At 39.8% G+C, this 25,765-nt stretch overlaps 1 protein-coding gene across 1 annotated transcript in view; it reads left to right on the top strand.

Annotated features, from left to right (window-relative positions):
* Positions 1–25,765, top strand: part of UNC13C (unc-13 homolog C) — a 1,145,854-nt gene that overhangs the window by 460,929 nt on the left and 659,160 nt on the right. The window contains exons 13-14 of the mRNA XM_069765967.1: positions 14,726–14,841; positions 21,790–21,953. Of these exons, the coding sequence (XP_069622068.1) occupies positions 14,726–14,841; positions 21,790–21,953 (280 nt within the window). The remainder of the gene's footprint in view (positions 1–14,725; positions 14,842–21,789; positions 21,954–25,765) is intronic.

Below are 25,765 nucleotides of genomic sequence, written 5' to 3'. Positions count from 1 at the left end.
AGTCCAGTAGAGGAGCGCTTTACACTGTTTCACGCTACACTCTTCATAGTGCTAGTTGTAAGGCTTACAGACTGCTGGTCGTCCATGGAAACCCATGCACGTTTTTTGTGCTGATTTTAACCACTGCCCACCACAATTAATTTTTATTTTTCTGCTTTCATTTTTTCTTTCCCTTTTTCCAAAAGCCTTATTGGCATCAGATAATGAGATGGGAAAATTGCATCACTCACCCGTTTCTCCTATAATGCTTCTTTATTCATATAAAAGGACACAAAACAGAATGGGTTGGAGCAAGCTCCTTTCCAGTTGTATGGCATGACAGCTGTTTCACATATGATGATATCATTATCTGATGAGAAGAATTTGTGAACTGTATCTACTTATACTATGTGCAACACTTTGGCATTATTAATAATAAATAATAATAATAATAATAAATGATAATAATAATTTTATTTATACAGCGCCAACATATTTCGCAGCACTTTACAATTAAGCGAGGATATATACAGACAGTAAATTCAATACAAGGTAGAACAGTTTAAACAGTTACATTATGAGTGGGGGCCCTACTCGCAAGCTTACAATCAACAGTATTTATTTAACTCTTAACTCTAGACATATGACATCAAGGATAAAACTGTAGTAGAATTGGGTTGGTGGGTTTTATCTGTACTACTGAAATACCCAGTTAAGGATCCACTGACCAGAATATAATTCAAAGTGGTTTATTGACAACTAGTTTCAAAGTCATCCGCCTAATTCCTCAAGACAACCACATTCTCATCTGGTCCACAGATCCTTCAGATTTTAGCGATGCAGAAAAAAACCCCACCAAACTAATTCTACTATGGGAAGATCGGCAGAATGTTGGCAACATTTATGCACTGCACCTGTCAACAGTCAGTGATCCCACTCTAACTTTATGTAGTCTGTAATTTTTGACTGAGTTGCTGTTATTCCCAAATGCTCACATTTTTCAGTAATACCACTCACATTAAGCTTACAATAATTAGAGGGTAAGAGATTTCATGAACTGACTTGTTACAATGGTAATTAGAATACCATTCTCAAATTCAGTGAATACTGTAGAAAGACCCAAATCTTTCATAAGTGTTTGTAAAGAAGTCTGTATGCCTAGATGCTGGATTTGATACACATGAGGCAATATGGACTGAATGAAAATCCTAAATTCAGTGATTAAAGCGTGTGTCCCAATACTTTTGTCATGGTAGTGTACAATACAAGACCTTTTAATGTCTAATAATCCTAGGGTGAATTAAAAAAAAATAAATTGGGCAAAATTTTTTATTCCAGTTCTGTGATTGGCAAATATAAAAGTATTGAATCTGCGTATGAAGAATGACCAGAAATATGAAAATCATGTCCTGAATGAAAATTAACCCCTTTTTGACCTTTGATGCCACACTGGCGTCATGAAAGTCGGTGCCAATCTGACCTGTGACGCCTATGTGGCGTCATGGCGGGATTGCGTTCCTGCAGGTCAGGTGAACAGGTTAACTGAAATGTCACCCGACCTGCAGGAACAAGGAGACTTGTACTTGAGCCCATGGCTACGGTCACTTCTGGTGACCTCTTTGTCATCACCCCCCAGATCTGATTGGAGCTAGCATCCATGTGATGATATATCTTCAATAAGATGAGGAGGGGCCGAGTAAAGCATGGCTGCCTCGCGCTCCAGATTCATCCAGTCCCTGGAAGCTGAAAAGTGACGTGCCTGCATGGTTAGGGTTGGGATTAAGGTTAGAGTTGGGATTAGGCTTAAGGGTGTGTTAGGGTTAGGTTTGTGGTTAGGGTTGGGACTAGGGTTAGGGGTGTGTTAGGATTAGCTTTGTGGTTAGGGTTGGGGTTAGGGGTGTGTTGAGGTTAGGGTTGGAGATAGAATTGGGAGGTTTCCACTGTTTAGGCACATCAGGGGCTCTCCAAATGCGACATGATGCCCCAGACCATTCCATCAAAGTCTGCATTCCAAAACATCACTACTTCCCTTCCAAGCCACGATGTGTGCCCATACAGTAGTTTTCTCCCACATATGGGGTATCAGCATACTCAGGACAAATTGGACAACTTTTAATGTCCAATTTCTCCTGTTACCCTTGGGAAAAAAATTGGGGACTATGAGATCATGTTTATAGAAAAAAATATGATTTTTTTTCACGCCCGAGCGCTATAAACTTTAGTGAAACACCTGGGGGTTCAAAGTTCTCACCACACATCTAGATAAGTTCCTTGGGGGTGTAGTTTCCAAAACTGGGTCACTTGTGGGGGGTTTCCACTGTTTAGGTACATCAAGGGCTCTCCAAACGTGACATGACGCCCGCAGACCATTCCATCAAAGTCTGCATTCCAAAACGTCACTACTTCCCTTCTGATCTTTGATGTGTGTCCATACAGTAGTTTTCTCCCACAGATGGGGTATCCGTGTACTCAGGATAAATTGAAAAACAACTTTTGGGATAAAAATTCTCCTGTTACCCTTGAGAAAATAAAAAATTGGGGACTAAAAGATCATGTTTGTGGAAAAAATATGAACTTTAGTGAAACACCTGGGGGTTTAAAATTCTCAACACATATCTAGATAAGATCATTGGGGGTCTAGTTTCCAAAATGGGGTCACTTGTGTGGGAGCTCCAATGTTTCGGCACACAGGGGCTCTCAACCCGCGACATGGTGTCCGCTAACGATTGGAGCTAATTTTCCATTCAAAAATTCAAATGGCACTCCTTCCCTTCTGAGCCCTGCCAATCACCCAAACAGTGGTTTATGACCATATATGAGGCATTGGTGTACTTAGGAGAAATTGCCTAACAGGTTTTAGGATCCATTTTATCCTGTTGCCCATGTGAATATGAAAAAATTGAGGCTAAAAAACATTTTTGCTGGAAAAATGTCAATTTTTTCTTCCATGTTGCTTTTAGTTCCCGTGAAGCACCTGAAGGGTTAATAATCTTCTTGAATGTAGTTGAGTAGCTTGAGGGGTGCAGTTTTTGGAATGGTGTCAATTTTGGGTGTTTTCTGTCATATAAGCCCCTCAAAGGGACTTCAAATGTGATGTGGTCGCTAAACAAAATGGTTTTGTAAATTTTGCTGGACAAATGAGAAATTGCTGATAAACTTTGAACCCTTAGAACTTCCTACCAAAATTTTTTTTTTCCCCAAATTGTGCTGATGTAAAGTAGACATGTTGGAAATTTTATTTATTAACTGTTTTATGTCACATAACTTTCTGGCTTAACAGAATAAAAATGTAAAATTTTAAAATTGCGAAATTTTCAAAATTTTGGCCAAATTTCCTATTTTTTCATAAATAACTGCAAAATTTATCGACCTCAATTTACCACTAACAAGAAGCCCAATATGTCACCGAAAAACAATCTCAGAATTGGAAACGTTGAAGCATTTTCAAGTTATTATCTCATAAAGGGACTCTGGTCAGAATAGGCTGGGCCATGAAGGGGTTAAATTAGTTAGATGATTCTGGATTAAAGGAAATCTGTGAGCAGGATTTTACCCCCAAACTATATGCCCCCGTACCTCTTTTATACATCAGCCCAGCAATAACTTTACATTGTCAGACTGTTCAGCGTTGGTACACAAATGAAGCCTATGCTACTCCAGCTCTATTCCCCACCCAATGTGACTTCAGGCAAATGAGCCATCAGAGCAAAAGGAGAAGGTGGTGCTGGCCAGGGGAAAGAGCTGGAGTAACAGAGGCTTCAGATCTACAGCCTCATTGCATATCACTTCAATCACTGATTTCTCAATAACAGGAACAGACTGTCTAGGTAAAGGTATTGTTAAACTGGTGTTAAAAAGAGCTATATGTGCATATTAATAGTTTGATGTATTAAGTCCATGTGTTAAGAATCCTTTTAAATTAAATAGTTGTCATAGTGGGAATGTGAATTGAAAACCCCCATGTCTACCAAATGGATATCACAGTAGTACAGTATGTGTATTAGACAAGCCATTTTATTGTAAAACAAAGGTATTTCAGTTCATTCCAAATCTCATCTGGCAAGTACTTCTGTTATAGGATTTAACAGTTATGTATCAATAAATTTAATTTAATTTAGCTCATCAATCTTGTCACTTTACCTTGGAAAAAACGGTCTTTAAAAAGACAGAATTCGCATTTAAGTTGTGCCTTTGTTTTTTAGATAAAATAATTTGTTTAGTATTTTACACTATTTCTTTGTTCATTATTTGCAATATCTTTAACAAAAACCCTTGGTCCAAGTGCATATTATTTAAAATTTGATCCTCCAAAATTGTTTGCAGTTCGTCAGGGTTACTACTTTGTTGTAAAAAAAAAATGCACTAAAGTTTTAGCATCCCAGCAATATTCCAACATCTTTAGAATTGGTTCTGCCTAGAGATACTATAAATGATCTACAGTGTTGACAACTTGGAAAATTAAGGATGAATGTCTATCCCATCACTAGATTATTTACAATTTGTAGGGTCTAAACATAGTAAATTATAAATGAAGAAGCACCAGCTCACTTATTCTACATGGCTTGGATTTTCTCCACTGCATGAATCTCATTCCAACCTGCTGAAACTGCCCTAGTTAAAAAATTCAAAACTACCACCTTTAAGGGTATGTGCACACGTTGCGGATTCTCTGCGGATCTGCAGCGTTTTTTGAGGTGCAGAAATGCTGCAGATCCGGAATTGATTTACAGTACAATGTAAATCAATGAGAAAAAAAAATGCTGTGCTAATGGTGCGGAAAATCCGCTACGGAAACGCTGCGGTTTAAAAGAAGTAGCATGTCACTTCTTTTTTGTGAATCTGCAGCGTTTTTGTACCCATTCCATTATAGAAAACCGCAGGGGTAAAAAACGCAGCAAATCGACAAGAAAACCGCAGCAAAAACGTATAAAAAACGCTGCGGAACCGCACAAAAAACGCGACAAATCCGCAGGTGCGTTTTCTGCCAAGAGAGGCAGAATCCGCACCAGAAATTCCTAAGCCTAATCCGTAACGTGTGCACATAGCCTAAAAGGTTCATTGATGTATACTCCTCAACATTGAAATTAAAAAGCCAGAAAGAAAAAGTTGTGACATAATAGAAATCACAAAATTGAAAGACAATGTAATGATATGCAAATGTTGAAAACATGGAAACTAAATTTGTGAAAGGTCTCAATTTATTCAGTATTGAGTATGAGCACCACTCACAGAAATATATTCACTTACACACCTTAGTTGCTATCAATAAAGTTATAAATCATTGTCTTAGGATTGTTCTGCCACGCAATATGCCCTTGGGCAAATCATCAAGATCTGCTGCTGGCATCATCCTTTGCAATTGCTGACCAATGAATTTCCACATGCACTAAAAAAGAGATATTAGTCTGAGGTGCTGCAAGCCATGGCAGCATGTTTAGGCCATGCATGTTGCTAAAAGTAGCACGATCAACCTGTTTCTAGCATTGTCATGTTGAAAAATAGCTCCTGACTCTGAGACAATTTGGAAAATGTGTGTCAATAGTGTGGCGAACGGCCTCATGTTGATATAATTCACTGCCTATAAACATCACAAGTTCATGGGTTTATGCTCCAAGACTGATTTAGATGAGAAACCAAAAGACAAAGTAGAATTAAGAAGAAACCGAAAGGTTTTATTTTGCTAAAATTGTAGACTGCTGATAGTTACGGTTGGAATGCCAAGGTAAGAAATAAGAAGCAAGGAAGTGAATCTGAACAACATGATACATTTCTTTGAAGCTGAAATGAAATTCTATGAGAGAGACTGAGCAAATGTTGTAAATAAAATTAACCTTTTCTGTACTGATGTATTGTTGAATAAACTAAAATAACATCTTTAGAGTGAGACATCACCAGATGGTATGAAGAATCAAAGCAAACATTAACTAAGCCAAGTTATGGAAAAGTTCAATTTTATAGCAAACACATGGCCAGGAGCAGATTGTAGAACAGTTCATTAGCTAAACTCCTTAATGTGTTATGTCCAAAATGAAGCTTAAATAATAAAAACAAGTACGGTATATTACAATTTCAAGACATGAATGAGTTAGAGAAAATATTAATTGTACAGAACATGGTCAAAATAATTGATTGGAAATGGAATAAGGACATGAAATCATAGTATAGAAGTTTAAAAGATGCTGCAAAAGAAGGAGAAAAGTAGATAAAAAAATCAAAATATGGACTATAGATTTCAGAGGACAACTAAAATATGTAGGGGTCAGTATTAAAAAAAAAACAAGTACATATAGTCTCAAAGATATTAGTGGGCATCTCACAGCAGATTATTCAGCAAGCCACCTTTCAGAGGCATGTTTAGGCTACATTCCCATAATGAGATGTGGTTGAGCTTTTATGTTGCAGAATTGCAGCACCATTTCTGCACCTATTATTTAAATTAATTACTTGCTTTTTTCATTGCGTTTTTGCATGTGTGTGTTTTTACATGCGGTTTTATTGCATTTTTTTACGCTTTTTTTGTCTGTTGTCGGTGTGTCATGCTTTAAATAAAGCTGCTTTGTTTTTGATACTTCCTGGTATTTGACTTTATTAAAACTTTATTGATTTACGTAGGTGCAGATTACATGAATTTTTGATGAATTTCAGCCAAGGAAAAGCATGTAAAATGCATATTTTTTTTTACCTGTGGAATTTCCGCACCTAAAGTATATTAAGGGGGAAATTCCTGACAAAAAACTCAGCATATCTGCAAGAGAAATTGACATTCTGTGGACTTGACACACGCACCACAGGTGAGTTTATGCTGCATTAAAAAAAGCATAGTGTTCATGAGATTTTTATAAATCCCATCCACTTTGCTGGAACTGTAAGACGCTGCATTTTCAAAGCAGCAAAAATATGCAGCATCAAACCACACCAAAAGCTCATCTTGTGAATCTAGTCTGAGGCTAGCCAAGTCCTCTGGCAATCATTCTGTGCTGAGCTCCCGACCTCATGCATGCAATGTGTCACTTGAAGAAGATCACTTTTCTGCTGACGTGCAGACACTGCTCCTAGGTCCTAAACTAATAACTGGATTAGATGCAGTGAAAATTGAGATACACAGGTGGTATAGTTTGATTCACAGGCGGGCTACTCTGCTGACGTGCAGACACTGCTCCTAGGCCCTAAACTATTAACTGGATTAGATGCAGTGAAAATAAAGATAACACAGGTGGTGTAGTTAGTTTCACAGGCGGGCTACTCTGCTGACATGCAGATACTGCTCCTAGGCCCTAAACTAATAACTGGATTAGATGCAGTGAAAATAGAGATACACAGGCGGTGTAGTTAGTTTCACAGGCGGGCTACTCTGCCGACGTGCAGACACTGCTCCTAGGCCCAAAACTAATAACTGGATTAGATGCAGTGAAAATAGAGATACACAGGCGGTATAGTTTGTTTCACAGGCGGGCTATTCTGCTGACGTGCAGACACTGCTCCTTGGCCCAAAACTAATAACTGGATTAGATGCAGTGAAAATTGAGATACACAGGAGGTATAGTTTGTTTCACAGGCGGGCTACTCTGCTGACGTGCAGACACTGCTCCTAGGCCCAAAACTAATAACTGGATTAGATGCAGTGAAAATAGAGATACACAGGCGGTATAGTTTGTTTCACAGGCGGGCTACTCTGCTGACGTGCAGACACTGCTCCTAGGCCCAAAACTATTAACTGGGTTAGATGCAGTAAAAATTGAGATACACAGGCGGTGTAGCTAGCTTCACAGGCGGGCTAACTCAGATGACTATCAGACAATGCTACTAGCCCAAAATGATTGTCTGAGCTAGATTACACCAAATGCTGTGACAAACACTTGCACAGCACTGGCATAGACCTGCCTGGCAAACAGTGCTATGAACTACTGTAACCTACCCTGAAAAAGGCTGATATTACAACTAGTCCCGACTCCTCCCGACTCCCTAAACCTATCTCTCTGACAATTCGTTCCAAAAAAACACTCTTAGTTTGTATAGCGCCCACAGCAGCAGCGGTGCCGTCTAACACTAAGCTGCAGCAGTGAGAAAATGGTGGCGACGGGGCAAATGGCTGGTTCTTATAGGGCAAGGAGGACATGTGACATACACAGCCAATGACACATGCCCTTGCTTGTGTGCATCACATGCACATTGCTGTGTGTGTGCGCACTGCTGATAGGCTGAGAGACTGCACCGCCTCACTGTAAATGCGGGGAAGAAAAAAATTGGAGATCGGCGTTATTTCAGCACAGATCTATCCCCCTCCCACTATACACTGAAACAGTCTATTAACAATGATAAACAGTTTTAATGTGCAAATCAAGTGAGGCTTTTGGTGAACGAACAGTTATCGAACAGAAACTCGAACAGCCGAATTTTAAGCAAATTGTTTGGGTTCGTCAAACGACTCGAACACCGCCCAAAACAGCTTGAATTTGAAATTGGCGAACAGTTCGACTCGAACACCGCTCATCTCTAGTCTTGACATTTAAAATATAGAATGTCAGGGATGAATATTGATATTTGTTTTTCGTTTTGTGTATATGGTCAACAAGCAATGAATGATTCTACAGCTTTGAAAATACAATCCCCATTGACTCTCATCCGTCAAATACACAATTTTTTCTTTTGTTAGTATTTTTTGGTGAAAAAGGTAGCAGTTCTTGTAGAAGTAATCATCAGATTGGGAGGAAGGGGGCATTAGGGGAGTTTTTGCCTTAGTTTCTGGCTCATTCCTTTATTTGGGAGTAGATTAATTGATGGGGCACCATTGGCTACATCTGCTAAGGTCATAATAATACCGTGTCCCAGCCCTGATGCCATTGGCTTTGACACCACTGAATGATATAAGTGGTGCAATGACATTGTTATGTGGCCTTCCTCACGCCAATGCTATATTCAATTATTTTTGCATACTCAGGATACAAAGAAGTAATTTGTGGGGCTCTGCTTTGCTGCACTTCTGATTATAATAGGGGCAATCCAGCCATGACATCCCCTTCTGGAAGACTTGGGCCCTAGGCTGTAGCCTAAGGGGCCCTTATTATAATCAGTTTTGGAAGATGAAGTTACATTGGCTCTGAGATTCTTAAGTTGAAGACTCAAAGGAAACTGCAATGTAAACTATTTTACAATTGTTCTCAATAATTTGCCTTGCACCTGTAGAATCATGGCAAAGATCATGCAGTCTGGAGCCTTACAATAATATTAAATTGCAATGATATATTCTGGATAAAGAAAATACCTTCTAAAAGGAAAATACGAATATTAGCATGATCTAGGTTTGATAACTAAAGTTCCATTGTCACTTATCGTTGGCATAATTGAAGAGATGGCAGTGAACTTTATGCCAGTAATGTCATAGTTTAATATTATGCACAGGATATATTATACATCTTTTACTTTACAGAATTTGGATCTTGGCTCAGATGGTTTCTGTGATTGAAGTAATCAGTAAAAGGTTCAGAATTTTATTGTTTTGTAAACCTTTGAAGTGGTGTCTTAGGTACCTTTAAATAAATGAAATAAGCAGTAGAGCCCAAGGGTTTACATAGAAATCAAGGAGTCTCATAACAAAAGACCTAATAGCACCATGCTCTTCTCCCCCCGCACACCATCCAAACAAAAATATTAAGACGAGAAGATTAACTAATACTTCTCAACTTTTAGGCTAAGTTCCCACCATGAGGTTTTGACGCTGTGTATTTTCAATGCGCAACAGACTCAGCACTTTAGAATTCCTGCATAGTGGATGGGATTTATAGAAATCTCGTGTCCACTGTACTTTTTTTACATAGCGCAAACTGATCTGTGGTGCAGGGTTTGATATCGACAACATGTCAATTCCTCTTGCGGGTACAGCAACACTAAAACTATGATGTGCTTACAGTGCTCCAACGCAGTATGTTCCTACCTTCAGCACAGTGTAATGTCTGCCACAGCCCTTAAGCACATAATTATACTACCAAAACATAATGACCCTAAAGTCCCCACCCACACAGTATGATGCCCCCATAGTTCCACGTCACACAGTGTGATGGCCCCAGATGCTACCACACACAGTATTATAACCCCACATTCCCACACATCCCCGAAGCCTTCCATACACAGTATCATGAATCCAATCCCCTTTTCACAGTATGATGGTCCTCACAGTGACCCATTTAGTACACTGCACTCACATCCCCCACACAGTATTATGACTCCCACAATCACCACACAATATGATAGTCCCAACACAGTAGTATGACCCCACAGACTCCCACGCAGTGTGATGGTCCTCAGGCTGTGTGAATTTCCCCAGAGCACACCCCCAACTCACAATGTCATATCTCCCAAACACAGCATTAGCATTTTAATGGTACCTCATAATTACTGACATTAAATAAAAAATCTATTACTCATCTTACCCTGTTTCCTTGAGGCGCTCCTCCGATCTGTTCACCTGTGCATGGACTGCTGCCACCTGCGATTCTGCTACTTCAGTTGACTTCACATCAGTAGAGCAGCTCCTCCACTTCCATTCTGTTCTATCAATGGGTATCCCTGCCAACATCATGCTGACTGACAGCTGGCTCCTTGTACTTAGGCAGCGGGGAGCCAGCTGTAAATTATCATGACATTGGCAGTGATATCCCATATTCAGAGCACAATGCAAGACAAGAAGCTGCTTTGTCGACGTGACATCACCGGAAGCTGCTAAATTAATGACAGAAGCTATCCATGATCACTCTGAGCCAGTAGAGATTGGCACCGTGCAGATCATCTACCTATCTGTATGTTCTTAGTCCAATAGAGGGAAAAAGCAAAATCCCAGAGAGAGCTTCTTCTAGAAAGAGAATTAATTTACCTGGCAATGAAACTTTACAATTTAGAACAGAGCAGGGGACATTTGTTATCTGAGGCAGTTTTTTGCGCAGTAGGGAAAAAGCAGCAGTAGGTTAAAGAAGGCATTAGCAATTTCATCTGTGTGGGGGAAACAACACCGAGATGTGCAATCGTGTGAGTCAATATTTATATAAACTAACTTTGACTGAGTTTTTGGGAGTAAGAGGTAGGCAGTGACTTCGCACATCACAGTAAATCATAGCTGTGTAAAGACCAGGTAATTATTACCGGCTCAGAACTTTTTCCTAACTTTTTTGTCTCACACTTAGTCAGCTTTGAAGTTATTCTAATTTACATTTATCAAATGCATTCATAGAATATCACGTTCAGATGAAATTTACTGAATTTCCTTACTCCTCAACATTTTTTGTAGGCGTATTGTTTAATTTATGATTCCCACATAATTATCAAGAAGTAATATTAAGTTAAACTTTAAGGATGCCTTTCTCCTAAGTGCATGCTTTAATTCACACCTTTTCTGTTTGTGACCCATCACTTCTTCAGAGCTAATTGCTTACCTTCTGTTATCTTCAGTATAGCTGACATCTCAGGCTTGCAAATCTTTTACCTGGCTGCACATACTTTGAACAGTTTGTGATTGTAAAGACAAATCTGTTTCATCAAGATAAGTTTATGCTTCAAGAAACAAAAACATTTCAAGCCTTATGAACTGATACTGTACTTTACTTGATGTTGCTGATTTCAGATTTAGCCAAAGGTTACTTATAGTTTCCCGGAAGAAGAGGTAGTCCACACCAATGAAAGCTCAATTCGTGTTTCCAGCAAATGAATTTCTTTTTATTTTGTTCTACTGTACAAAATGTATTTAATTATTGTTGGGGAAACCAAATAGCAGCCTAAATCTGAATATACTAAATAATATTGATTACAAAAATTATAGGGAGAACTGTTATGATACGGTGATTTAGGAGCAATATGGAACGAGCTCTGAAGGAAGTGGTAACTGTACTGACCGCAGTCCCTAAGCTCAACACAACACTAGAAGTAGCCGTGGAATGCTCCTAACTCTCCCTAGGCATCTCGTCACAGCCTGAGAGCTAACTACCCCTAAAGGAAGAAGCAGGAAAGCTATCTTGCCTCAGAGAAAATCCCCAAAGGATAGATTAGCCCCCCACAAATAATGACTGTGAGTGGAGAGGGAAAAGACATACACCGAATGAAACCAGGATGAGCACAGAAGGCCAGTCTAGCTAAATAGATAGGACAGGATGGAATACTGTGCGGTCAGTATAAAACACTACAAAAATCCACGCAGAGTTTACAAAAAATCTCCACACATGACTAAAGGTGTGGAGGGCAAATCTGCCTCCCAGAGCTTCCAGCAAGACAGAATTAATTCACACTGATAAGCTGGACAAACATAGAAAGCACAGAATGGATAAGTCCACAATCTATGGACAGAAAAGAGCAAGCAAAAACTTAGCTTTGCTGAACTGGTCAGGATAACAGGGAACTCCAAAGAGATGTGAATCCAACCAGGAACCATTTACAAGTGGCACTGGCTGAAGAAAGAGCCAGGCCTAAATAGCAGAGCAGAAGAGACGATAAGTGGAGGCAGCTGATGACAGCTAACTCCAAGGAGCAGCCATACCACTAGAAACCATAAGAGGGAGCCCAAGAGCAGAACTCACAAAAGTGCCACTTACAACCACCGGAGGGAGCCCAAGAGCGGAATTCACAACAGAGAACATAGACAGTATGATGTTACCCAGGCCTGGAGTGGCACACAGAGGAACAGGTAAATTCCCCGGTGAGTCTCTATACAGTAGTTGGCCAACGACTCCCCACATGAGCATGGTTTGGCACAATTCAATAATGCAACATGTACAGACAAAGGACAGTATCTCATCACGAATTTAACAAGGTAACTAGTATATTATTATATAGAAGTTTAGACAAATATGTGAACAAAGGCCAAGTAGTATTATATATTGCTGAATAGTGGACATCCAGAATAAAAGTCAGTGGTGGATCCCTTGCACCCCAGTCTGACAATAATGTTAAAATGCAGTTGTGGTAGTGGTATACATATATGTAAAGGAAAGATCTAATAGCCTATTAGTAAATTTTTCATTCTGCACCTCTATAGTCATTTTTAACTGCTTAATAGTAAGCCATTGTGAGAAAATGATAATTTGAATCAGGTATTTGCATTACATTCATTTTTAAAATCTTTTTAGCAGTGTTTTTGTTTTTTTCATATGACGACAAAGTTAATAATCTTGGAATTTTCACACTGGCCATTGAGCCTTCTTTAGATTCAGACTTCCTATCCTTTCAAAAAGAGTTTTCAGCACACTGCTTGTCATCAGAGGCAGGATTGCAATGACAAGTGACAAATCTATTCATGGCTGATAACAAATAATCCAGCAATCACAATAGGCGGACACAGCTGCCCCTGCTCCACTTCCTTTCACAATGACCTCTGCATAAGTTCATGGTTATCTATGAAAAAGGACTGACAGAACTGCTAAGCCTGTGAGCTACATAGGAGTGAATATATTGATGGTCAAGCATGTGCCGTCTCTTCCTAGGTGCAAAATACACCTCATAATATTGGTATGCACCAGATGCGCCTGTGGTACAAGTCCTACCTGGTGTGAATAGTGACATATGTATGTGTATATTTATGTACATGGATAGAGATGATGATTTAAACCCAAATAATGTCTCAACTTTTAACTACTAGAGCATAAGACAGGAAGTGTGGCCTTTGTGGCATTGATGCAAAAAAAGCTGCACACATTTTAAAACTAGAAACAAATAATATTCTTTTACATCAATTTTACAAGTCTATGGCCATGATTAATCAAAATGTTTATAACAGTTTCTGGTGTAAAGTACTATGAAAAATTGCAATATTTTCTGACATCTTAATTCTTTACTCAGAAATGTTGTGATTTTTAGAATTTTCACATCAGTTTTGGGCAGCTCTGCTAAAATGGAATGAGTTTGGGAAGAGCTGAGGCAGGTCAGGGCTTTGCAATGCCCACCCATCAATTTTTATAAAACTGACAGTATTTATTACACCAGAAGTGTTACTCCATGACGTACATTTCTGGTGTAAGAAGCGCCACCAGGTTTAAAGAATTTGATGGACTGGGTATGGAGGCCCTAATTAAAACTGGAATACTGCATCATTACCGTGCATGCACGAGTAGAGCGGGTAAAGAGTGCAGTTGTGGCTGTTACTGCGCCTGCGTGAGAATAGCGTGTATGTAGTAAAATGAAGTCACGTGAGGTAAGTAAAAATGAACAGGACAAAAGGCTTGTTATCATCATATGCTATGCCCTCGGTCCTGTACAAGATGCAATATCACCTCCACGTTTTTCTTGCAGATTTTATGCTCTATCTATCTATCTATCTATCTATCTATCTATCTATCTATCTATCTATCTATCTATCTATCTATCTATCTACATATACACACACCAGTCCCAGCTCAGCATGTGTCAAGATCAGTTATTTATACCAGGCCAGAGAGAACATTACACCAGCTTGTTGGGGGTGAATTTTCTTTGTCAAAGACATAACCACAGCTGAAGACTAACACATTTATAGAGGAAATAAAAAAAATGTGTGTACATCCTCAATTACGACTGTTCTCCTGCTAGAATATGTGCTTGCCTGCTAATTAGGACAAATATTCCTGCATCTCTAGAGCAGCAAAGATGAGTGTATGCTGCTTCGCTAGTGTAATGTGATCAAACAATGGGAGTTGACATCTGTTTTCTGCTCCTGAGTATTGAAATAGTTGCAGTCGTCCAGGTAGGCAAAATTGTTGTTTACTGACTTCTCTATGTCTTTTTTTTCCCCCAGAAAAACGGACTGATAAATCTGCTGTCTCTGGTGCAATTAGGCTGAAAATCCACGTTGAAATCAAGGGAGAAGAAAATGTGCCCCCTTACCACATACAGTATACTTGTTTGCATGAGGTAAGATTGTGGCTGAAATTACAAGAAAACAATAAATAGTTTATAGACCTACATTAATGTAAATATTCATATATCTATAAAAGTATTCGTTGCATCCAGCTTCTGTATTTGGTGGCTTTTTCTCTAATGTGTGACCTGAGCTTGCTATATCTCATTGGTCCGTATTCCTGGGACACTTTAAAGGTTTTCTCTGGTTTAGAAAACCCATTTTAAATGCTACATTGTGAGTTTCTCTGAATTATGACCCTCATCTAGTGCCTCCCCACCTCTAGAGGACCCGATGCATCCTCCCACCATTACGTAGACATTGATAGGAAAGGTGCAATGCTTCATTTCTGCAGGTGATTTGAACACTTGTTGCAAGGTTTCTCCATGGATAGCAGCTGATCTCTGACAATCCCAGCAGCTGGATTCTCTGTGTCATCAGGGAAAGGGAAAGGTTTCTCATCAACTGAAAAGGGATTGTCCAAAGTGACTAGGCTCACTGCCACTTTTTTGTTCATGCGATTTTAATAGCTCTAAAAAAAAATTCCTATTCAGATATTCAATAATTGTTATCTTTTTTCATGATGGGGGGTCTAATTATTAGGTCAATTTTATTTTATTTTTTTGTTTTATTTTTTCTAATATGTGTTGAAAAATGCAAAGAAAAAAAGGAAATGTGTCTAGGGGTCGAGTTCCCGCCTCTGCACAGGGGGAATCTCAGGCCATCTCCGCTGTGGTCTCCCATTTTTCTTCTGCCGCAGTGGAGCCTGATCAGCAGAGATGTCGGTCCCAGCATCTTGCTCAGTCTCACTCTGTGCAAAGGGTTACTGCTGCTTTTCCAGCTTCTGTGGCAGCCTCCCATTGTTCCTTCTGGGAAGGTCCTGTACATGCTGCAGCTATAAAAGGTTTGCATGACCGCACGGCCATGCGCTAGTGTACATTTGTTATCGTGTGTGTGTTGATGAGTGCAAGTTGTTCCTTAAAATACTCATCCCTTGTGTATGACTGTTCGCGTAAGGTGTATGGCTGCTATCTAGCGCCCGGCTGAAATCACAGCGTTAACTGTTGTGAGTTCCGTTCTGGAGCTCCCTCCTGTGGTTGCTAATGGTATTTTTGCGAGTTCTGCCCTTGGGCTCCCTCTGGTGGTTTCGAGTGGAACTGCTGCTCCGTTAGGTGGCTGTAGCAGCTGCCTTCACTAATCGCCTTGCCTGGGTTTGTTATTTAAACCTGCTCTGGGCTTTAGTCCATGCCTGCTGTCAATGTTCTTGGTTGGATTTGATTCTTCCCTTGGATTTCTCATATGGCCAGTCCTTGTCTGCAAAAGATAAGTTTTGCTAGTTTTGTTTGTCCATTTGTTTGGACTCTATTGCTTGCATTTTGTCTCTTTTGTGCAGCTTGTCACTATGTCTTATTCAGGCTAGCTGGAAGCTCTGGGAAAGCAGATTTGCCTCTCCACACCGTGAGTCGGTGTGGAGTTCATTTTTGTAAACTCTGCGTGGATTTTGTAGTTTTTAATACTGACCGCACAGTATCCTTTGCTCTCTGTCTATCTAGTTTAGTTTTGGCCTCCCTTTGCTGAATTCTAATTTCATTTCTGAGTTCGTCATTTCCCTCTCCTTTCACAGTCAATATTTGTGGGGGGCTATCTTTCCTTTTGGGGGTTTCTCTGAGGCAAGATAGCTTTCTATTTCCTTCTTTAGGGGTAGCTATATCTGAGGCTGTGACGAGGTGTCTAGGGAGTGTCAGTAACATCCCACGGCTATTTCTAGTTGTGTTGTTAGGATTAGGGACTGCGGTCAGTAGAGATACCACCTTCTCAGAGCTCGTTCCATGTTGCGTTTTAGCCATCAGGTCATATCAGTGTGGCCTCTTAACCACCAGGTCATAACAGTTAACACACGAAACAGCGTCTACTGCTGTGACTGCCAGTACGGCGCCACGTGCCATTAGAGCGCTTTTTTAGCCCAAGTCTGGGTGGTTAGTGGCGTCTGCCAGTACGGCACAGCTCGCACTCTCATGCTCAAAATTATTATTTCAGTTCACCTCTTACACCCAGTAACGGTGCTGAGCGCAAGTAGTCTAGACGAACTCAAATCCCAAGTCTTGGGACTGAGTTCGGTGACTCCTTGCTTGCGCTCTTTTGTGCGGTACCGCAGTCCTGTGACTTAACAGGATTCGCTTCTACCGCCATATAGAGATGCCATTTGCTAGCAGCAGGTTCTCACCTGCACAGTGGACCCCGGACTGCGAATGCACCTAATAACATCTTACTTTTTACTCGGTGCGTTCCGCCAGTCCTAACAGTCTTTTTATCATATTTTGATTTTTGTTTTTATAAGAACCTCAATAGAATACTAAAAATCATTTAAATTATTTCTGTAAAAACTATGTTTATGTACAGGACACATGCTTTCTCTCAAACAGAGATAGGGCAACAAATAACTATTTGGACTGGTGGTGGTCTTCTTTTGTTTCATTTTGTTTTATACATTAATTTTTATTGATTTACTTTTTCATTTATTTCATGTTTTGGGGAACATTTCAACATTTAAATTTAATTTTTATGTAGCTGATTGCTAATATGCAAGTCCCAGGTATAGGTCAAAGTCAGCCTCACGCTAAGTGCAGCTGGTCTGGGTCTGCTAGGGCCCAGCAGCTCCTTCTTCTTCCTTGTGCCTGGTGATCTCATGATTGCTGGGTTTGTAGGAGGGAGCGTTGTCAATTCTTGCTTCAGCACGCTGTGTACAGTGATCAGGAATTCAGAGACGGTAATAGACGGTCTATTCCTTCACTAAAGGGAGCTCAGCTTTCCCCTCTTCTGCAACTGCCTGATTTCTTGCAGCTGATTACTCTGCAGTGTCTTTTTAGATCTTCATTATTTGGCAAAATGCGGACTATCCAGAAGTTTTTGGATGGTCTGCAAATTCTCCAAATTTATAATTTATGCGCCATTTATCCTTTGGCACTTTGGGATATGTTTCCACTATCTGGATTGCCGGCGCTTTGGATGGAGCGGAACACTCACTCCGCCCAAAGCGCCGCCCCCTTTTAAACGTGTGGTGATTCCAGAGGTGTTCATTGCACACATCCGGAATCTCCGCACCCCATTCATAAGGCCCTGTGATTTACAGTACAGACCAAAAGTTTGGACACACCTTCTAATTTAAAGATTTTTCTGTATTTTCATGACTATGAAAATTGTACATTCACAGTGAAGGCATCAAAACTATGAATTAACATATGTGGAATTATATACTTAACAAAAAAGTGTGAAACAGAAAATATGTCTTTTATTCTAGGTTCTTCAAAATAGCCACCTTTTGCTTTGATGACTGCTTTGCACACTCTTGGCATTCTCTTGATGACCTTTGAGAGGTAGTCACTGGGAATGGTCTTCCAACAATCTTGAAGGAGTTCCCAGAGATGCTAAGCACTTGTTGGCCCTTTTGCCTTCACTCTGCGGTCCAGCTCACCCCAAACCATCTCGATTGGGTTCAGGTCTGGTGACTGTGGAGGCCAGGTCATCTGGCGTAGCACCCCATCACTCTCCTTCCTAGTCAAATAGCCCCTACACAGCCTGGAGGTGTGTTTGGGGTCATTGTCCTGTTGAAAAATAAATGATGGTCCAACTAAATGCAAACCAGATGGAATAGCATGCTGTGGTAGCCATGCTGGTTCAGTATGCCTTCAATTTTGAATAAATACCCAACAGTGTCACCAGCAAAGCACCCCCACACCATCACACCTCCTCCATGCTTCACGGTGGGAAATAGGCATGTAGAGTCCATCCGTTCACGTTTTCTGCATCGCACAAAGACATGGTAGTTGGAACCAAAGATCTCAAATTTGGACTCATCAGACCAAAGCACAGATTTCCACTGGTCTAATGTCCATTCCTTGTGTTCTTTAGCCCAAACAAGTCTCTTCTGCTTGTTGCCTGTCCTTAGCAGTGGTTTCCTAGCACATATTTTAACATGAAGGCCTGCTGCACAAAGTCTCCTCTTAACAGTTGTTGTAGAGATGTGTCTGCTGCTAGAACTCTGTGTGGCATTGACCTGGTCTCTAATCTGAGCTGCTCTTAACCTGCGATTTCTGAGGCTGGTGGCTCGGATAAACTTATCCTCAGAAGCAGAGGTGACTCTTGGTCTTCTTTTCCTGGGGCGGTCCTCATGTGAGCCAGTTTCTTTGTATCGCTTGATGGTTTTTGCCACTGCACTTGGGAACACTTTCAAAGTTTTCCCAATTTTTCGGACTGACTGACTGACTTTCATTTCTTAAAGTAATGATGGCCACTAGTTTTTCTTTACTTAGCTGCTTTTTTCTTGCCATAATACAAATTCTAACAGTCTATTCAGTAGGACTATCAGCTGTGTATCCACCAGACTTCTGCACAACACAACTGATGGTCCCAAACCCATTTATAAGGCAAGAAATCCCACTTATTAAACCTGACATTGCACACCTGTGAAGTCAAAACCATTCCCGGTGACTACCTCTTGAAGCTCATCAAGAGAATGCCAAGAGTGTGCAAAGCAGTCATCAAAGCAAAAGGTGGCTACTTTGAAGAAACTAGAATATAAGATATAATTTCAGTTGTTTCACACTTTTTTGTTATGTATATAATTCCACATGTGTTAATTCATAGTTTTGATGCCTTCAGTGTGAATGTACAATTTTCAAAGTCATGAAAATACAGAAAAATCTTTAAATGAGAAGGTGTGACCAAACTTTTGATCTGTACTGTACCTTGCAGTGACGGAGCGTCGCCGCAAGGTAAACAAACATGCTGCGATCTAAAAAAGACGCGCCGCATCTCCGGAAACGCAGGGCCGACGGGTGCGTGTTCGCACGCATAGTGGAGACGGGATTTCATAAAATCCCCTCCACTATGCTGTAACATCTGGACGCTGCGGTTTGAACGCTGAGGCTCTACGCAGCGTTCAATCCGCAACTGTTCCGGATGTAATCCGGCCTGTGGACACATACCCTTACATGTGAAAGTGGTATACATAATAAAAAAACAAGTATAATAATCATGAACAAAACAATTCACTGATTTGTCCAGGAGGAGAAAGGACCCTGCCTGCAAGGGCTCACAGTCTACAAGGGATGGGTGAGGATACAGTAGGTGAGGGCAGAGATGGTCGCGCAACAGTATAGTGAATCCAGGGTAACTGCAGGTTGTAGGCTTGTCGGAAGAGGTAGGTCTTCAGGTTCCTTTTGAAGGTTTTGATGGTAGACGAGAGTCTGAAATGTTGGGGTAGAGAGTTCCAGAGTAGGGGGGATGTGCAGGAGAAAACTTGTATGCGATTGTGTAAAGAGGAGATAAAAGTGGGAGTCGAGAAGGAGATCTTGTGAGGATCGGAGTTTAAGTACTGGGAGATTAGGTCACAGATGTATAGAGGAGACAGGTTGTTGATGGCTCTGTATGCCATGCTTAGGGTATACATATATATATATATATATATATATATATATATATATATATATATATATATATATATATATATATATATTTAATATTGTACTGAGTTTCTGTAATGTGGTAATGGTGTAGCTCTGTTCCCAAGACCTCAAAAGTTTGACATCTTAGTAAGTCAACAAAAAAGCACAATCTCTCTGCTACACGCAATGCCAAAAATATATTGCCATATATTATAATATGATGACTGATTCACACTTCCTCTATATTTTGCATCCAATCTTGATTTTTTCCAAAATTCTTCTGTGTAAAAGTGGCCTTTTGTATGGATAAGATATTCACTTTTAATTGGAGGGAGCCACATCCATAGCAGCCAAGAATATTTACTATTTAATCCTCCTACTGGGGCATCCACGAAGAGGTCAGCAAAGCACAGAGATTTACATAGGTTTCAATAAAAAGTTTTTTAATACAGGTGTAAGCGCTTCTTTACTAGAGTAAGAATAAATACAGCAGAAAAGTGTCAGCAGCGCTTCCTGCCCCAGGTCTCCGAACAAATGCAGCAAACCCATGTAGTAAAGAGGTGCAAAATACTGATAAGACAACCACTCACAGCCTACCAATTCATGGAGGGGATGACTGCTTAGTATATGATTGCACAAAAGTGGCTTGTATATGGCACTGGTCACACACAAGTAATGCACAGTTTCTGTTTTACAACCTATTATTGACGCCCATACTATTCGATGAAGTGGGCTACCCAGCACAATCTAAGTGCATCCCATATGAACAGACACTCAAATTTACAAGACCAAAAGTGCTGGGCTTGGCTGCACCCTGAAAAATATAGTGCAAAAAATACATATCAATTTGTGAGGATTTTTCGTCCTCTTTTTGTGGCTTTGCTAAAGTAAGAAAGCTAATAATTTGTTTTGATGTCTGAAGCTGATATAATGATGCAGGAGGTGTAAATCCTGGGCTTCATGAGTCAATTCATTCTCCTCTATTTTGATAAGGGCCTAGGTCACAGTCACATCTGCAGAACAAGCAAATATCTTGTGTTAGTTTCCAAAGAAATCCTGAGTGTATTGTATTTTATATTCATAGGTAGCACTGGCAGGCTCTGTAATATAGTTGCGGTCCCATATCTCATCTTGCAGTTGTTTTCTCCTCTCTTTTGTTTTTCTTGTTTCCCCCTTACGATTGAAAGATGGGAAAAATGTAGCTTGGCTTACTGGAGTAAGGTTATCTTTTGCCCCCAGGCTGACTAGTTATGTTTTATCTTTGAACCCGTGGGCTCGTAATTTGCTTCTGAAGCATCTGGCTGCCATAGAAAATATCATATATATCTCGCCACCTGTTGCCTTTCACTTCATGCAGTAAATTGTGTTCTTGCTCTGGTAGCACACACACTCTTCCTCCTCATATAAATCAGAGAACTATATCACTTAGGATTTTCTCTTTTATAATCTCCATGTATTCAGCTGGCACTATCCAGAGTCTAGGAATCCCTGATGTTATAAAACATTCTTTACCCACAGAACTTATTCCACTACCTGACAGAAGTTCAGAATAATGGCAGTGTTAAGATCCCCGAAGTTAAAGGAGATGAAGCCTGGAAGGTTTACTTTGACGATTCTGCACAAGAAATAGTGGATGAATTTGCAATGCGCTACGGAATTGAGTCTATTTATCAGGCTATGACGTAAGTATAAGAACAGCGTATTAATAATAAGCAAAGTAATTGTTAGAAATGGAAACATGGATGAAATATAGATAGCGATAGAGAGATACATAGAGTGATAAAGAGATACATTTCTGTATAGTTGTTTGTAAATATTTATTTTTTTATAATGCAAACGATCAGTTCTAGTAAGTCTAAATCCACTGTCGTTATGCCCCATCTCAGCTTTATTTATGAAGCTGCTTGAATTGAGTGTTTTAGGATGTCATTTACAAAAATGTATACAAGTAGTGTACAGTATATTGCCATCTACATCTCACATTAAAAAAATAATCTCTCTTTAAGATTCACAAATACAATTTTTAAAAATATGAAAAAAGCAGACTGATATTCTTATCAGACTTTGACTAGACTTTGATCAGAGTGTGATCCGGGTGTCATCCATTTTTCTTATACGTGGAGAAATAAAAAAAATATATATTTATTCACCTTCTCCATTCTGACAGTCCAGGAAAATCAGACTCGATGTCATCGGAGTGTGGTCTGATTTTTTTTCACGGACCTATTGACGTGCATTGTAGATCAAAATCGGACATGCCTTGATGATTTTCTGCGGATCTCTTAGTCTGTAAATAAATCACGGTCATGTGAGGGACCCCATAGACCATCACAGGTACAAATGCTATTCGTAAGTAACATGGATAGCACTTGTACATGAAAATTGGATGTGTGAATGAGCCTTAAAGCAAATCTCTAATCAAATAATAAAATCTAAACATTTGCTAACTTGTGGGGCGTGTCCAACTTCTCATATTATAACTGAATTTTTTGCTAACTGGTGGGTTGATCTCTAACTTCTCATGTTATAATTTTTTTTTTACACAATATGAAGGTCATTTATAGTTTTTCCAGCATAATGATGAAAGAAAAGAAGCATCTCCAATTCGGAGAAAAAATTACAGTTCTTTATTTCTTACTTCGGAACATGGACAAGGGTATGTAGGGAAGCTGAGGAATATGGGAAGACAAACAAGACCTGACTATCTCCCCACATTCCTCTGCTTTCCTGCATACCTTTGTCCATGTTCCAACGTAAAGGATATTTATTTTTTTATTGAATTGATGAGTTCTGCTTTTCTTTCATCTTTTTGCTGGATGTACACGCTTCTTGACTGCGCACCCCAAGCTACTCAATGTGCTGCATAGGTCTGGACATGCCATGGGTTTTCTGGTGCTGATACACCTGCTTTATTTTATTTATAGTTTTTGCCTTTAGACCCTGGAACCCTTAAAATCCTATATGTATAAAGGAAAAATAGTAGGTGTGTGAACCCTAACCTTAGTCCATTGAAAAGTTCACACAATATGATAATAGAATATGCTATTTTTTTACTTATTTTATTTAAAATTAGTAAAAATGGCAATCGATAGAATATATGTTTTCCATTTTACCAAAATCTTCATCAAAGTCCATGTGGTACGCCTCTCAGAATGGATCCTGCACAGTGAAACACACCTGGGCATCTTTTGAAGAATAGGGTGTACCCCTGTTATGTTTCTCTGTGTCGAATCCACTCTAAGAGGCATCTCATATAGAATATTTCAAAGGAAAACATGAATATATTGACACTTTATTTGGTATTGTCATGACCTTGGATAGACATGGCACAAGCCATTCCTTCTCACAGATTCCAGAGAAACTTCTACCTTCACTGTTTAACCCCTGAACAGGAGTCTGTTCCTTCAATGGGATCAGTTGATTTGCTTCCAAAGAAGGACCACGGTTCAGAGGAGTGATCCAGAGGCAGGAAGGGTCAAAAAAATGTCCCAAGGACAGAGAAGGGCAATAATCAAAATAAACAGGAGCACAGTACAGCAGAATAAACCAGGACAGCAATATTCCTGACTGGCAGTTGGGGTTAGAGCTTCAGTGGCTTAAATAGCTGGCCGGACTGCCAAAGGCTCACAGGAAGGAGGCATAAAAGTTAGACTAAAATGAACCCCATAGCTCCCTTATAAGGAAGCACCAAAAGTCCAAGGGAAAAATTAGGACTGGTGCTATCACGTGTCACAAGCAATAGACTGACCAGCCGCCAAAGTGGAAACATTTGAGGCATGAATCGGCACAATTATATGCAGTAAACCTCATTCTTAAATATAACATACAAAATATACTGAATATAATATTGCCTATCTACACTATAACCTGTAATAGACAATGGCTGTGACAATAAGGGTCACCTAAGAATAATGTCATTGTAATTGCATGTGTTTTATTACCAAGCCCACAGTTTTAAATAAATGTATAACCATGTAGTTCACCATTTACCAGGTGTCAGATATTTGGAATCCAGTCAGGAGTTTTGGTGTAGAAAATTATGTATGTTCATGTTTTGAAATATACAAAAATTAGATACATTGGAGCAAGCTGACTTTTATATTATTTGATTATGTTTCCTTTTCTTGCGCCTCTTGACAAAGCGTCCTGGGGTACTGTAAAGTGGGCATGGTTTGCTGGAAAATAGGTGTGACTTTAAATATGTAATATTGTAGCAAAATTGTGGCAAATAAAGACTGGTGTAATGTAAGAAAAACAAGAAGGTGGTGTTACGTTAGACAAAAGTGTCTAAAGATGTGCCAAGTTTATCATCCACTATCAGCTACTGTGATACATTTTGTGCATCTGCTCTAACTCTCCCTGCAACTAATTCATCCCTAAGAGCAGGAAGATAACACTAAAGTTCAGAGTCCGTACCGGACACTTTCCGTGCATGGACCCTGAACACAGACTACTGCTGGAAGTCCATGTTACTGTTTGGGTTTAGCAGTCCAAACAAAGCTTGATGAAACTCTGCAGTGCAGCCAATCAACAGGCTATTCCTGTGTGGACAGTCCCAGCCCCATCACAGCTTATTAATGTTATAAAATTTTATTTAATAAAAAAAACATGTGGGGTGTCCTCTATTTTTGATAACAAGTGCAGGTAAAGTCGACAGCTGCGGAATTCAGCCATCAGCTGTTAGTTTTATCTTGGCTGGTTATAAAAAAAAAAATGAAGGGGTCCCCACGCTGTTTATTTTATTTAATTAAAAATTTATTTACAAAATGGCTTAGGCTCACCCCAATTTTTGATAACCAGACAAGATGAAGCAGTCAGCTGGGGGCTAGTATTCTCAGGCTGGGAATGCCTATGGATATTTGGCTCTCCCCAGCCTAAAAATACCAGCCCACAGCCTTCCCAGAAAAGGCACATCCATTTGAAGTGCCAATTCTGGCACTTTGCCTGACTCCTCCCGCTTGCTCTGGTGCGTTGGCAAGCAGGGTAATATTTTTGTGGTTGATGTCAGCTTTGTAATGTCAGCTTACATCAAGCCCAGGGTTCTGTAATGTAGAGGCCTCTATCAGACACCCCCATTACTAACCCCGTAGTGAAAATTAATAAATACACAGACAGAAAAAGTCCTTTAATTGAACAAAACACTCTCCAACAAGTCCCCTCTTTTTCAAATTTATTAACATAAAAATAAAAAATAAAACTAATCCTCACCTGTCTACCATTAATCCACTATGATGATAATAATAACAATAATAATAATCTTTATTTTTATATAGCGCTAACATATCCCGCAGCGCTTTACAGTTTGCACACATTATCATCACTGTCCCCGATGGGGCTCACAATCTATATTCCCTATCAGTATGTCTTTTTGATGATGTCTAACAATGAACGCCAACTCTGCTACATCTGATAGCATTGCTGAGCGGTAACATCAGTATTTTTACTGGTTAGGCCGGCAGCCAGATCACATTGAGCTGAGCATCAGAACACAGTT

Source organism: Ranitomeya imitator, chromosome 4, assembly GCF_032444005.1.
Source record: "Ranitomeya imitator isolate aRanImi1 chromosome 4, aRanImi1.pri, whole genome shotgun sequence".
Lineage (NCBI taxonomy): Eukaryota > Metazoa > Chordata > Amphibia > Anura > Dendrobatidae > Ranitomeya > Ranitomeya imitator.
The sequence above is the reverse complement of the archived record's forward strand: the minus strand, read 5'-3'. Positions and strand labels throughout refer to the sequence as shown.